Source organism: Miscanthus floridulus, chromosome 1 (assembly GCF_019320115.1).
Source record: "Miscanthus floridulus cultivar M001 chromosome 1, ASM1932011v1, whole genome shotgun sequence".
Classification (NCBI taxonomy): domain Eukaryota; kingdom Viridiplantae; phylum Streptophyta; class Magnoliopsida; order Poales; family Poaceae; genus Miscanthus; species Miscanthus floridulus.
This window is the reverse complement of record NC_089580.1, coordinates 54799349-54814347: the sequence shown is the minus strand read 5'-3', so window position 1 is coordinate 54814347 and position 14999 is coordinate 54799349. Positions and strand designations below refer to the sequence as shown.

At 44.0% G+C, this 14999-nt stretch overlaps 1 protein-coding gene across 1 annotated transcript; it reads left to right on the top strand.

Moving 5' to 3' along the window:
* The first annotated feature begins 13674 nt into the window (after window positions 1-13674).
* On the top strand, window positions 13675-14367 carry LOC136457014 (protein FAR1-RELATED SEQUENCE 7-like). The gene is made up of 2 exons (XM_066457057.1): window positions 13675-13726; window positions 13839-14367. The coding sequence occupies exon 2, from the start codon at window positions 13849-13851 to the stop codon at window positions 14365-14367; it is 519 nt and encodes a 172-aa protein (XP_066313154.1). The 5' UTR covers window positions 13675-13726; window positions 13839-13848.
* The last annotated feature ends 632 nt before the right edge of the window (window positions 14368-14999 follow it).

Genomic DNA, 14999 nt, shown 5'->3' with positions numbered 1-14999 from the left:
GCATATACTGAGGCATGGTACAAGAGTGGAATGTAGAGCACTAGCGTATAATAAACTGCACAGACAAGCACAATGTCAACTTACATGACTAGGTGGAATGTGCTTTCCACTTAGGAGATCAAACATGAATAGTGAACGCCATAGGAAATGGAAAACAGCCAAACACGATTCTATTGAAAGTTTACCTCTGTTTTATTTTTTGACTTCCGATAAGGAGCAGCTTGCCTTCAATAAGTGCACTAGTTATAAGCACCTGAAAAATCATGGATGCTGGGAGGGAGCACAATCAACGAGATAAGGCGGAGTAGATATTTTTTATGTTGGGATTAGAAGTAGAAGCAGGACAAAGCTAATCGGCTCAAAGCCAGCTCAGCCGCTGGATCGGAGACCAGAGGGCTGTATGAATTGTGGGCGACATGGACGCCCTCTCCTCGCGTGGAGCCCAACTGAAATGTAGGAAGTAATTAACTAAAAGATGTTCCATACATATCGAATTTGTTGTACACTTGAATTAGGTGGCATGTAAAAAACAATAATCTGTAAGTGCTTGCAAGGTACTAAACCATGAAGGATGGGTTTGTAGGTACAGAAATTGTAAGGCTATGGGCACATAAGTATGACTCCGTTCGCTTCGCTGAAAAAACAAACCGAAATATTATTCCGACTGATTTATTGTGAAAGAAAAATACTATTACGGCTGAAAAAATAAGTTAAAAAGTACGGATTATAAGAAGCGAGCAGGGCCATTATTACGAAGACACAAGATTTCTAGAGATAAGCACATGCAGCTTTGTCAATCTTTCAAAATGTGTTCCAGGCAATTGAAAAGCTGGGCACATAAATATATATTTAGGTTAGAAGTAAGACAGCAGGTGACCATATATAAGCTTGTAGCATTTTCATACCGTCTTTGCATATCTCCATGTCCTTTAGCTGCAGTATGTGGTACTTTGGCCGCCTTCGTTCCATATCATATTAGTGGAGCAGGTTTCTGCGTTTAAACCAAAAGCTTCTCCCAAGGTACTAACATATATATATTGTAAAGGCTTCTCTCTGGTTTAGCCTCAAGTGGTCAATAGATATTACCTTGGTGCATCTTTTTAGATTGTATTTTACTGCCATTTCCTTGGCCTGTTGCTTTTTAAAGCACACTTCTATTGTTCTGAAGCTATATAACAAACCCATCAGTATGATGGAGGAAGCCACGACACTGTCTTGTCTATGGCAGTGGCACTATATTGCAGTTGTTTCATTCCTAGTTCATATGTATAGGCATCTATGATTCATGGTAAAGGTGATAGATTTTTTTAAAGCAAAGCATGCAGATTTAACCGTAAATATTTTCATTCCACCACTGGATAATCGTCCACTATTATCCTATATTCGAAAAGCTAGAACTTGGATTTGTTTTAGCCCCAAATAACATATGGAACTCACAGAGCAACCAACCAATTTCAGAACAGTAACAAAATTGTACCATATAGCTAGAATATGTCCCTTCCATGTATGGAAAAAATAATCTCATCATGCACATATGATATATTAGACTTAAAATGTGAGCGATGCCAATCCATCAAGTTTACCTTTCAAAAACAATACATGGAAGAAGATAAAAGAGCTGTCCCATGGCTTCCAGCATATCCATAGGTAGAAGATGATCTGCAAACAAATAAATTCTTGAGTAATTTAGAGTTCATATTTGAAGAACTGTACACCTTTGCTGGAGTAGCTTGCAACTACCTCTGCAGATGAAATGCAGGTTATAAAAATGATAGTGTGTATTGAACACATCTCATATGGACATTCCATCGAGCACATGGGATGCAGAGTCATTCACATCTTACTGGAGAAAAAAAATGGGAGCCACGAATCATAGAACCGAGATCCATATATATGCAAAATTGGGGAAATTAGAACCCTACATGCCTCCTAGTGCAGCACGCGCACGCAGGGAGAAGAGGTGGGAGGGAGAGGAGGCGATGACGCACCATGTTGTAGACGTGCCGCTGCAGATGGGCGGTGGCTGAGCGCAGCTGGGTGGCCAGCCATGGAGGCACCGGATCCGGTCATGGGCCGGTGATGGAGAGGCAAAACCCTAGGTTGCCGCTGCCGCCACCGCGCCAGGTGTCAGCCACCCAGGTCGACGTGCCACTCCAGGGGAGCCCACACCGGGCGCCAGAGCCGGGCCTACCTGATGCGAGCTCCGCCAGGACGCATGGAGAGGTCGCCAGAGGGAAGGATGGTAGAGGCCAGGAGCAGACGAGGAATCGAGGAAGTTGGAGGAGGCGAGGATTGGACGGGGAGTTCGACATGGAGGCTGAGCTGCGTGGGGGGCGGAGGGGAAGGGGCCGACAGCACGCTGCCGCAGAGGGCGCCGCCACCTCGGAAGCGACCGAGGGAGAGAGAGAGAGAGAGGATGGCGTTTTTTCCAGGCCTTTTAACCGTGTGCCATTATAAATGGACACAACAGGGGTTCAGCCGCCGGATCCGGGACCCTCCTCACCGGATTGAGCTCTTCCTTGCAGAATCGAGCTCCTCCATGAGAAAGAGAGCACCGGCCACCGAGTGGGAGAGCTGCGGAGAGGGAGCAGGAGAGAGCGAACAGAAGAAGGGGTGCGGAGGGAGCGGCGGCTCGATAGATTGTCCGTGTGTGTTATACGAGTCATTTGTAGGGGCGGGTGCATTTGTAGGCGTAGTTTCTGATTTAGCCGACTCTACAAATATTTTCACATATTTTTAAATATTACTTCTGCATATTTTTTATAAATGTGTAAATGTATATATAAATGTAATAAAAAATAATTTGCTACATTTTTCCATACACATAAAAAATTACTTGCTTATATATAGATATAATGATACATTTTATTTTGTAAAATAAAAAATATATTTAAAAATTTTAAAATTTGAATTTGTGAACTTCGAATTGAATTTTAAGACAAAAAATGATCTAAAATGAAAATGTTGTAAACATCAAAGTTGTAGAACTCATCAAGATGTACAACTTATATTTTGATCATCTTTTCATTTGATAAAATTTGAAAAGTTCAAATTTTGAATTTCAATAAATGGCAACTTCAAACAAGATTTTAAAAACTTAAATGATTTCAAATAAGAAAGTCATGAACATAAAAGTTATTGAACACATCACTCTCTACAACTTTTATTCTGATTATCTTTTCATTTGATAAAATTTGAACAGTTCAAAATTTGAAATTCAATAAATGGCAACTTCAAACAAGATTTTGAAACCTTAAATGATTTCAAATAAGAAAGTCATAAACATAAAGCTTGTTGAACACATCAGTATCTATAACTTTTTTTGGTCATCTTTTTATTTGAAAAAATTTGAACAGTTCAAATTTTGAATTTTAATAAATGGCAACTTCAAACAAGATTTTGAAACCTTAAATGATTTCAACTATAAAAGTCGTGAACATAAAAGGTGTTGAACTCATCACTATCTACAACTTTTATTTTGGTCACTTCTTCATTTGATAAAGTTTTAGTAAGTATTGTTCATAAATTCACATAGCACTCATAGTTTCAATAACTATATGAGAGACATGTTGAGTTGTGAACAATGTTACTATCACTTTGTCAGATGAAGAAATAACCAAAATAAAAGTTGTAGATCTTGATGAGTTATACATTTTTGGTATTCATCATTTTTTCAGCTAAAATCATTTGGTGTTTTAAAATCTTGTTAGAACTTGTTATTTTTTAAATTTGAAAATTTGAATTGCTCAAACTTTGTCAAACGAAAAGAATGACTAAATAAACTGTGGCAGAACCGCCTAATCTAATGTCTCGTAGGAGTGCTCGTCTTCTATTAGACACTAAGCACTTGAGGCAGAATACTAAATTACTCGGTTCCGTCGGGCACACCCCAGGGGAGAACCCAAAAATCCACATTTTTGCCATCAGGATCACAAACGAGGGAATAAAGCCTACAACATTTAACCATTTCTTACATCACTTGTAGTACAACATCAGAGTATAATGTTTAGCATTATAACAGCGGAATGTAATCATATTATCAGAGTTATGACCGGTTTAATTTAACAGCGGAATATAAACATGTGATCAGAATTACAACGGAAATAAATAGATATTCATACCATGATGAAGCATTAGTATATAAGTTATGACAACAGATTATAAATCTTTCATTTATGAAAACATTTGGTGAGGTTTGTAAATAAACTACGATCGCAGCGTAAAGGAATCCTCGCTGAGCCTACCATGAGATATCCACACACAAGGGTCAGCTCTAGCATCCACCTGTCACCTGCAACAGGGGGAATAAAACCCTGAGTACTCAATTGTACTCAGCAAGACTTACCCAATGGAAGGAAAGAAAAGACTCCAAGGATATGCAAGGCTATCTGGCTTGTGGGTTCATTGCATCTGCAAGAAGCATTACTAAATGTGCGTTCTTATATTCAGTTTTTATTAATAGCCGCATTGGTTCATTAACTAACCATTCTAGGTAAGCACCTGTGCTACTTTCAAGCAGGTGGTAAGCAATCAGATTTCCTTTTTCCATCCTTCATCTTCGATTCTTACTACGATGCTAGGCATGAAACAAGCCGTACCGGATTGCCCGGCGATTTGCGAATCAAAGCCCCCAGCTGGGTACCCCGAAAACACACGCCCCGCTTCTACCCAAGGCACAAGCAGGACCAACCCATCACTCTCCTGTCCCGGGTGTCCAGGTCCCTATCCAAACTTGGACTCTAAGCCCCCACCCCTGAGTCCTGGACTCAGTGTGGTGCAAGGACCTCCACCATCCCCGCCGCCAATCAGTCGGTCCAGAAAGAGCCGGATCCACGATAAGAGAGCAACAAGTCTTCCAAGCGCCCATACCCAAGTATGTGCTCGGGATAATAAGTCTGTGACTTGCCTCGATGGCTTATGCAACGATCGGTCCTTAACCGACCAGACAGGGAAAGCAGTGTAACCAAGCCATGCCCCGCGTCCACAGCGACACGACCTCTTACACCCACCAATACCCAAACCATATCCCTGCCCGGTCACCATTTTCTGTTGTAACACCCCGGTGTTACGATCTCGTTTAGCATCGTGATTTAGGCCTAAGAAAATTTCTAAAACGATTTTTCTCGGATTTTAAAATTTGACTTATGTATGTCTAATCGCAAATAAAAGGGCGAATGGCTTGTTTATTTGATTAAGCGTGAAAAACCATTTTTATAAACAATTCGTTGTTCACATCCGCGTCGCGTTGTCGGACCACGTCGCCGTGTACGCGGGCTTGCTTGATATCGCTAATGGAACTGTACCATAGTCTGCTTCCATTGTCTCGTCGCGTTATTGTCTTTGTCATAGCGCTGTTGTCTACCTTCACGTCCCGCCAAGTTGAGTCATCTCGGACTGCGCTGTGTTCCTGCTGCCTCTCCCTCTCTAGCTTCGTTCGTTGATCTAGATACCTCTGCTTAGCTCCGGACGTACGTGCATTCATGCTTAGCTCTCTAATCGATCGTCTCAGGTCTGCATGCACCTGCTTTGATCAGTTCATTGGTTTGTTCATATATATATATATATGCCAGAAAACATATCGATATAGCACGTGCTACAAAAATAGTCAAAAAACATTTACGTGGATGGTTCAATGAATTCAACAGCGCCCATTCAAGGATAGCTTATCTATACATCACTAAGATATTTAATGTCGTCAGGACTTTGAAAGAATTAACAAGGAGGTCATAGTTCACCATTCTTTGTGGCTGCTGTGCCGAGTTCAGTCCCTGCAGGTGTCATCTTTTCAATGTCCTTTTGTTTCTGCAGTGTGCAGTGCTGCAATTTCTAGTATGTGTAGCGCTCGAGTTTTACTTTCTAGTAGTCAGTACTCTGGCGTGTGTACGATGTGTCCCTCCTTCGTGCTACTTTCGCTGCCTCCGCCTGCCTCGGTCTTGCCTGTCTCTACGTTGCGTGTCCTTTCTTGCCTCTGCGTGTCTGTTTCCCTGCTTGGTACTGCTGCTGCTGTACTGGGCGTGCAGATGACCACGTGATCTTGCTTCCTCGTTGGCCCGCTCTCGTCCTTTAGCCATGGTCGCACTTGCTGCTGTCCTACGCATGGCACTGTGCTGCTCGTGTGCGTGCTCCCCTGGATAGTTGGGCAGGGCATCGTCCTTGTTGTCTGCTGCCCTCGTGTGCTTTAAGGCACAGGTTGAGCTGTTGCTGCCACGCACTGCTCGCTTGCTCTCTCGCTCGGTTTTCTCCTCTGCTTGTGCGCGTTAGTGCCGGTGCTGTGCCGCCGTGCTGCGCGCTCCGTTGCTGCCCCGTTGCCCAGCTCCCCGCTTGGGCACGCATGCCCCATGACTGAGCCGGCCCTTCATCTTCCTTCCCCGCGAGCGCATCCCAGCCTACGCTGGTCCGCTGTCCCGCTGCTCGCGCCTGCGGCCGCTCCCACCACCATCTCGGCCGTGCCGCCCCACCTCCCAGGCACCTCCTCCGCATGCTGCCGCTACTGCTTGGGCCGAGCCCGCTGCCACCCAGAGGCGCTCGGGGCCACGCCATCCCGGTGCCTTGCCGCAGTGCTGCTCCTCCTCACCTCTGTGACTTTTGCCCACCGCTCACCGTCACTTGGTCATCACGCGTGCGCGCGAGTGCAGCGGGTCCCCTTCGGCCGTGCTTGATAGTTGTCCATGGCGCTGCCCCTCCCGAGCTCAGTGCCGCACCCCGCACGCCATCATTGGGCATGTCACGCTGCCGCCGTGCCCACGGTCGTTGAGCCCGAAGCCAACCGCATCTACCGAGCCCGCGTGGCCCCACCGGTTGCAGCCGTGTTCAGCACCTCCAGACCCTCCTCCACCTTCTCCAAGCCACGCCTCTTCCTCTCCTTGCCTGTGTCGAGCCGCTCCTAAGCTCCAGTGGTCGTCAATAGCGGTTCCCCGTGGCTCCTCTGTGCCCGCGCGCCCGTGCCTCGCTGCTGCGCCTCGCTACCGCATCCCTTGCTGTGCCATTGCCGCGCCTGCCTTCCGGTTCCCTGCTGCCTTGCGCGAGCCCTTGGTCCCATGCAGGAGCCGCCGTCCCACCTTCGTAGCCGCAGCGCCTCGCCCCGTCCACACCGAGCGCGTTGCTCCTCCCAGGCACCTTCGTTGTCGTTGTCGTGCTGCACCACCACACGGCCAGCCTCGCCGACGAGCTGCCCCTTCCGCGCCTGGAGGCCTTCCCTGCTAGCTGCTCTGCTTTGGAGAATGAAGAAGGAAGGAAGGGTATAAATACAAGCAGAATTTTTATACAAGGTCTTTACTGCGAAATACGGGACTCAGTTAAATAGGACTCTGGACTGTAGGTTAAATTCATGAAAACGCAGGGTCCTTATTGCATAAATCGCTAGGCCGGTTTGGGGGCAGGCCGTGCGTGGGTCGGCTTGTCGGGCCACGCTCGCGCCCACGCCGCTTGGGCCGGCCTGCTCGCCGCGCGCACCGCTTGCGCCCGAGTGGGCCGTCTACGCCGCCTGCCTCGCCGGGCCAGCCATGTGCCGCCCCCACATCTGGGCCGTTGCGCCGTGTTGGGCCTGGCTCGCCCCCTGGGCCGCGCTTCTACTAGGCAAGTTGTGGACGTCGGCCCCTTTTCCTTTTGCGAAATACTTTTCTAAATAGGTTTCTAGTTTAACTTGTAAAATCAATATAAAATGGTATAGGAGTCTAAAAATAGTGAAACCAGTTTTTGTTGAGTTCCTAAAATCAAGATCTATCTAATAGTGTATTTTGTTCATATAGTTCGATAATATTTTTGGGAGCTATATAATTAATTTGAGGTACTTAACATTATAAAAATATAAACTTATAGGAATTATTATGGTAAATTGGTAATAGTGTTGGATCTGAAATCTTTACGGTAGGCTCCTAGCAATATTAGGTACTCACTGTAATTTTTGTAGCTCCAGAATAATTAGTTTGCTAAATAGATAATGATGTCTTATTTCGAATAATGATTAAATAGATGGAATAAAATAAAGAAACACCTTGGTTTATATAACTAAAATTATTGTTGGGAAATAACGCCTTATCCGACAATGTGTATATGTAGCCTAAGTACGGTCGTCGTTAGAACTAGCCCATTAACTCGAGTGGCGTACGTCGTATTTTACGAGTCACGATTGTAGTCGATTAATTATGACTTTGCATTACATCGCATTGCATATCATATAGGTACGATGATGGATCAACGGATCGATCGAAGGATGATTGGGAATCTGAAGATGGTGTAATGGTATTCTCTCCAGGAGATGATGCAATGGGCTTTCTATTTAGATGATGTGGATGATCTGAAGATGCAGATACTAACTTTTTAATATATATCTCACCCAGGCAAGCCCCGGTTCATAACCCCTACTTTCTACAGTTTAAATTATATTTGTGCATTAAGTTTTAAGGAGTTGGTTGAAACCCACTTGTATATATATATCTTTATCCTATGAGTCTTACTAGTATGACAGGGTCGTGTAGATTGCTATGCTACAGGACTCCGGTAGAAGTCGAGTGATAGTCTGTCACTCGCGAGAGATAGGAAATATATTAGTGGATTATTATCACTTGGAATACATAAATGGTGGAAGGGAAAATGGTGACCGGGTAGGAATATGATTTTGGTATTGGTGGGTGTAAGAGGTCATGTCGCCGTGGACACGGGGCATGGCTTGGTAACACTGTTTTCCCTGTCTGGTCGGTTAAGGACCGATCGTTGCATAAGCCATCGAGGCAAGTCACAAACTTATTATCCCGAGCACATACTTGGGTATGTGCGCTTGGAAGACTTGTTGCTCTCTTGTCGTGGATCTGGCTCTTTCCGGACTGACTGATTGGCGGCAGGGATGGTGGAGGTCCTTGCACCACACTGAGTCTGGGACTCAGGGGTGGGGGCTTGGAGTCCAAGTTTGGACGGGGACCTGGACACCCAGGACAGGAGAGTGATGGGTTGGTCCTGCTTGTGCCTTGGGTACAAGTGGGGCATGTGTTTTCGAGGTACCTAGCTGGGGGCATTGATTCGCGAATCGCCAGGCAATCCGGTACGACTTGTTTCATGCCTAGCATCGTAGTAAGAATCGAAGATGAAGGATGGGAAAAGGAAATCTGATTGCTTACCACCTGCTTGAAAGTAGCACAGGTGCTTACCTAGAATGGTTAGTTAATGAACCAATGCGGCTATTAATCAAAACCGAATATAAGGACGCACATTTAGTGATGCTTTCTGCAGATGCAATGAACTCACAAGCCAGATAGCCTTGCATATCCTTGGAGTCTTTTCTTTCCTCCCGTCGGGTAAGTCTTGCTGAGTATAATTGAGTACTCAGAGTTTTATTCCTCCTGTTGCAGGTGATAGGTGGATGATAGAGATGACCCTTGTATGTGGATACCTCCTGGTGGGCTCAGTGAGGATTCCTTTACGCTGCGCTCGTAGTTTATTTACAACCCTCACCAAATGTTTTCATAAATGAAAGATTTATAATCTGTTGTCATAACTTATATACTAATGCTTCATCATGCTATGAATATATATTTATTTCTGCTGTAATTCTGATCATATGTTTATATTCCGCTGTTAAATTAAACAGGTCATAACTATGATAATATGATTACATTCCGCTGTTATAATGCTAAATATTATACTCTGATGTTGTACTACAAGTGATGTAAGAAATTGTTAAATGTTGTAGGCTTTATTCCCTCGTTTGTGATCCTGATGGCAAAAATGTGGATTTTCGGGTTCTCCCCTGGGGTGTGCCCGACGGAACCGAGTAATTTAGTGTTCTCCCTCGAGTGCTTAGTGTCTAATGGAAGACGAGCACTCCTGTGAGACATTAGATTATGCGGTTCTGCCACATAAACACAGTAACTTCATAGGGCATGATTTTAGAAAATTTTAGGAAAAAATCATCACATTTGGAGCTAGTATGAGGGAGAAAGACTAGTTATAAATTTTACCTAGAGATTAAAAAAAATCACAACTGTTTATAATGATCAATGATGAACAAGTGTGATTTCTCTTTTTAATCTGTGTTTGAAACTTATAACTAGTTTTTCTATCTCGTACTAACTCCAAATGATATGGTTTTTTTTCCTAAAATTTTCTAAAATCATGCTCTATCATTTTAGTATGGTCATCTATCTGTGTCCCTAATTTTGAACAATTTAAATTTTGAATTTTAGAAAAATGACAACTTCAAACCTGATTTTCAACCACTAAATGCTTTCAGCTGTAAATGTGATGAATATAAAAGTTGTTGAACACATCACTATCTACAACTTTTATTTTGGTCACATTTTTATTTGACAAAATTTGAACTGGTCAAATTTTGAATTTCAATAAATAACAACTTCAAACTAGATTTTAAAACCTTAAATGATTTCAACCACAAAAGTCGTGAACATAAAAGTTGTTGAACTTATCACTATCTATAACTTTTATTTTGATTACTTCTTCATTTGACAAAGTGTTAGTAAACATTGTTCACAAATTCACATATCACCCATAGTTTCATAAACTATATGAGAGACATGTTGATTTATGAACAATATTTACTATCACTTTGTCAGATGAAGAAATAACCAAAATAAAAGTTGTAGATGTTGATGAGTTATACATCTTTGGTATTCATCACTTTTTCAGCTGAAATCATTTGGTGTTTTAAAATCTTGTTAGAACTAACATTTTTTTTAAATTTGAAAATTTGAATTGCTCAAACTTTGTCAAACGAAAAGAATAATCAAATCAACACAGTAACTTGATAGGGCATGATTTTAGAAAATTTTAGGAAAAAATCATTACATTTGGAGTTAGTATGAGGAAAAAAAACTAGTTACAAATTTTATCCAGAGATTAAAAAGAAAAATCACAACTACTAATGATGATCAATGATGAACAAGTGTGATTTATAGGGACGGCTGGTGATTGAGCCGCCCCTACAAATCGCAACACCATGGGCGGCTAGTGAGTGAGCCGCCCCTACAAATTGACCCATTTGTAGGGGCGGCTCGTATCATCAGCCGCCCCTACTGTGCTATTTGTAGGGGCGACTGGAATCATGGGACCCGAGCTCACCCACTATAGGGGCAGTTGGTAGTGGAGCCGCCCTTAAAAAACAGTTCTAAAAATCGTTTTTGTAGTAGTGTTAATTGAATTGTAGGATAATTACTCACAACAACTCTTCTTTCTCCGCCGCTCTTTCTGCACCGTTGCATGATTGGGACAGAGTCGATGGCCTCAAGATTGACATGACCTGCGGGTGTAATGGAGCTATGGGCGACATTGAGAGAAAACTCGACTACTTTTCACCTTAAACTAGAGATGAGAAGATCGTGGCCGTCCCAGAAGAAGAGCTCGTGGAGAACGAAAAAAGTAGGAATTAGTTTGAGTTACTCTAAGGGTATACTATTTATTCGGAGAGACCTGCCTTTCGAATATCTCAATAAAGACCTCCCTAAGATCTAGGAACCCGGAGGGGCTCTTGAGATCATTTCATAAATGAATGGCTTTTTCCTCTTTCAATTCCTGCTGGGGGAAAATGGTTCCAAAGTGCTCCAAGGCGGACCTTGGCTTATTGGTGGTCGGGTTTTCATCCTGAAAAAATGGGAAAGAGGATTGGATGTCCATAAAGACCTCTTGCAGAGCGTCCCTATGAGGGTACGGTTCCCTCAGCTCGGGCTCCACCTCTGGTCATCCAATATTATAGAAAGGATTGCTAGTACTATATGTAAGCCACTTTATATGGAGAAGCAGACTTATACCAAATCTCCTCTCGTGTTTGCCGGGGTCTGTATTGAAGTTAGCGGGCTGACCATGCCTCGGGCCGTCCCGTTGGAGGCCACATGCAAGCCTAGTGCAGCTATGCGCGACGTTCTTCACTGCTTCAGGAGCTCTGATGTGCTAGTGTGTAGTAGATGCAACGGTGTGCTTTGATTGATGGTGTGTGCTTTTGTATCCGAATGATGGAAATTATTTAACCAAAATATTTATTTTCTGGATACCGCTTGAATGGACAAACTTAAATCACCAGAGACATAATAGACCATTTGCATAGAAACAACCCATTCCTAGAGGGAGGCTGTGTGCCAAACAGTATCACCTGCTCCACAAACTCCACAGTAAAGCTGCTCTATGATGAAGTTGGTGGAGCAAAGCTGTAAAAACTGGAGCAAAACAGTCCCAAACAAGCCCATAGTATTTGTTAATGGATATTCTCAACCTGTTTTTGCTAGAAGATATTCTTCAACTGTAGTAATGGGCTCCCAGACACTATGTCTATTAAAATAATATTTTGTTAGAGAGAACGGAAGAGAGAAGTTAAGGGTGACAATTATGCCCTTGATTATTATACCACAAACCTTAATAGTTATCTAAAAAATTCATAATTTTGCATATGATGTGGAATGAAGACAAACTTTATATCAAAATTATAGAGCACATTGAGATCTACAACTTTAGTTGACGATTTTTATTTGAAATTTTTTAGTGAATAAAATTTTCTAAATTTTTATGTTTTAAAATTTTTGCACGATCTTGGATGGAGACATGGTCTATACAAAAGTTGTTGTTATCAATACGATCTATAACTTTGTAGTTGATATTTTTTATCTTTTAGAGTCATAAGTATCTATTTTATTTTCTTAGCTTTTGAAATTCTAAATTTTGAATTCTAAAATCCAAGAAAATGAAACAAATATTTATTAGTACTATAATTGATTTTAGATAAAAAAAAGTCTACTACAAAGGTATAGATCATATTGATAATTGCAACTTTTGCATAGACCATGTCAGCGCCGGATGTCGTTCCAAAATTCTAAATTTTGAATTTCAAAATCTATGAGTTTAATATAAAAATTTGAAACTATAAATTATTTTAAATAAAAAATTTGTCAACTATAAACTTGTAGATCTCATTGAGCTCTATAATTTTGATATAAAGTTCCTCTTCATCCAACTTCATATGGAAAATTATGATTTTTTTTGTAATCACTAAGAGTTGTGGTATAGTGGTTACTGGTTAGCGACATAATTGTCACTTTTAATTTCTCTCCTATCCACTAAAAAATATTGTTTTAATAGCCATAATTTTAAGAAAAACAAAATGAAATAGTGTATTAGTGTCCATCAGCAATTATAAACATCGAAGTGTTAGGCCCTGTTTGGCAGGGCTTCTTCACCGGCTTCAGAAGCTGTTTGGAGCCGTTTTCTACCAAATGGAGTAAAGTAAAATAGCTTCACTTGTGAAGCCCCTAAAAACATGCTCTCACAGTGATTTGGGGTGGGATGGAGCCAAAAAAAAGTGGCTTCTCCCGGCTTCTCCTCCAGGCCCCTAAAAACATGCTCTCACAGGGAAGCCATTTTACCAAATGATTTACCAAAACCGCTTCAGCTCCATCGGTGGAACTGTTCGTGGAGCTGAAGCCAAAAAAAAAATGGCTTCACTAGTGAAGTAAAGCCCTGCCAAATGAGGCCTTAGTGTAAAATAAAGATCAGTGTATATGAGCGTGTTTTGATAAAAGAACTGTTCAGTTATCCTGCCCACGATTGACGGCTGATTTATACCTTCCTGTTATCCTGCAATTATAAAGAGCACATTGAGGTTAGTTTTTTTTTTGGAACTGATACTTAGACTTTGTCCTCTCCCCACTCTCTTCCTCCAGAAGTAAACCGTCCCCGGTCTCGTCGCCGCCATCTTCCACATCCTCGGTGAGATCTGCGCCGCTTTCGAGAGGTAGGCGTGCGCCGCCGCCTCCGCCCGTCTCGGCGCTACATTCCTCTAATACCTACCCGTACAACTTGTTTGCAATTCTTTCATACATATATCTTACAAGATCTGCACGCAGGCACGACGACATGGCACGGCCGCCGATCGACCGGGGCGAATGGGACGCAGTTCTCGAGCTTTGCCGCAGGAAAACCGAAACCGAGTACGACTGCGAGTACTTCTACCGGTACGAGCTGGACAGCGAGGGACGCCTGAAGAATCTCTTTTGGGCCGACACCGACTCCATGATGGGCTACAGCGATGTCGTCGTGTTCGACACCACGTGCCGGACGAACAAGCACGGCGTGCTATTCGTCCCCTTCGTCGGGCTGAGCAACTACCGCTCGCCCATCGTCCTTGGCTGCGGCGTCACCTCGGACCAGTCCCTCGATTCCCTCGTCTGGCTGCTACGCGCCTTCAAGCAGTCGAACGACCGCCGAAACGGGCCCGCGTCCGTGATCACTGACGACAGCGACACGGTGGCCGGAGCCGTCAAGGCGGTGTTCCCGGGGCCAACCACCGCTTCTGCTCGTGGCACGTGGAGCAGGGCATCAAGGAGCACCTCCGTGGCTCATCGCCGGTGGCACAGAACGAGTTCAGGTCCCTGATGTGCGACGACGCGTGCTCCCCTACGGCGTTCCGAGACTGGTGGTACGGCTTTGTGGCGAAGCACCGCACGGCCGCGAACCAGCACTGGCTGGATGCCATGTAGGGCAAGAGGAAGATGTGGGCTGCCGCCTCCGTCCACGACAAGTTCTTCCTCGGCATGGCGAACGACCAGAGGACCGAGTGCCTTGCCACGCCGCTTCACACGGGCCTCCACGAGGGCACGTCGCTGCCCGACATGTGGCTGATAGAATTCTAGGACCATCTATGTGTAAATTAGTAGGTAAAAATATAACTTAGATGGGAGACTTGGTGATGTACCTCGTCATGCGCAGTCACGGCCACGGCGCCACCGCAACATGGCCACTGGAGTCGTAGTAGGGGAAGCCATGCAGGTGCCTGCTAGGTCATCGAATGCAGTAGCAGTGCAGGTGCGGTGCTGTGGCGACGGCGAAGGCGATGGCGCTTCCCGTCGCTCACAGCACCCCTCTCGATTGGTCTAGGGTTAGGAACTTCGGGGTGGGGCTGGCGTCTACCGGTGACCTCATGTCTTGTGCCCCAGCCCCCACCGTCCTTTTATGGCACTACGCGACGGGGGGCCATCAGCTAGGAGAACTGGCTGAGTGCCCCCGAT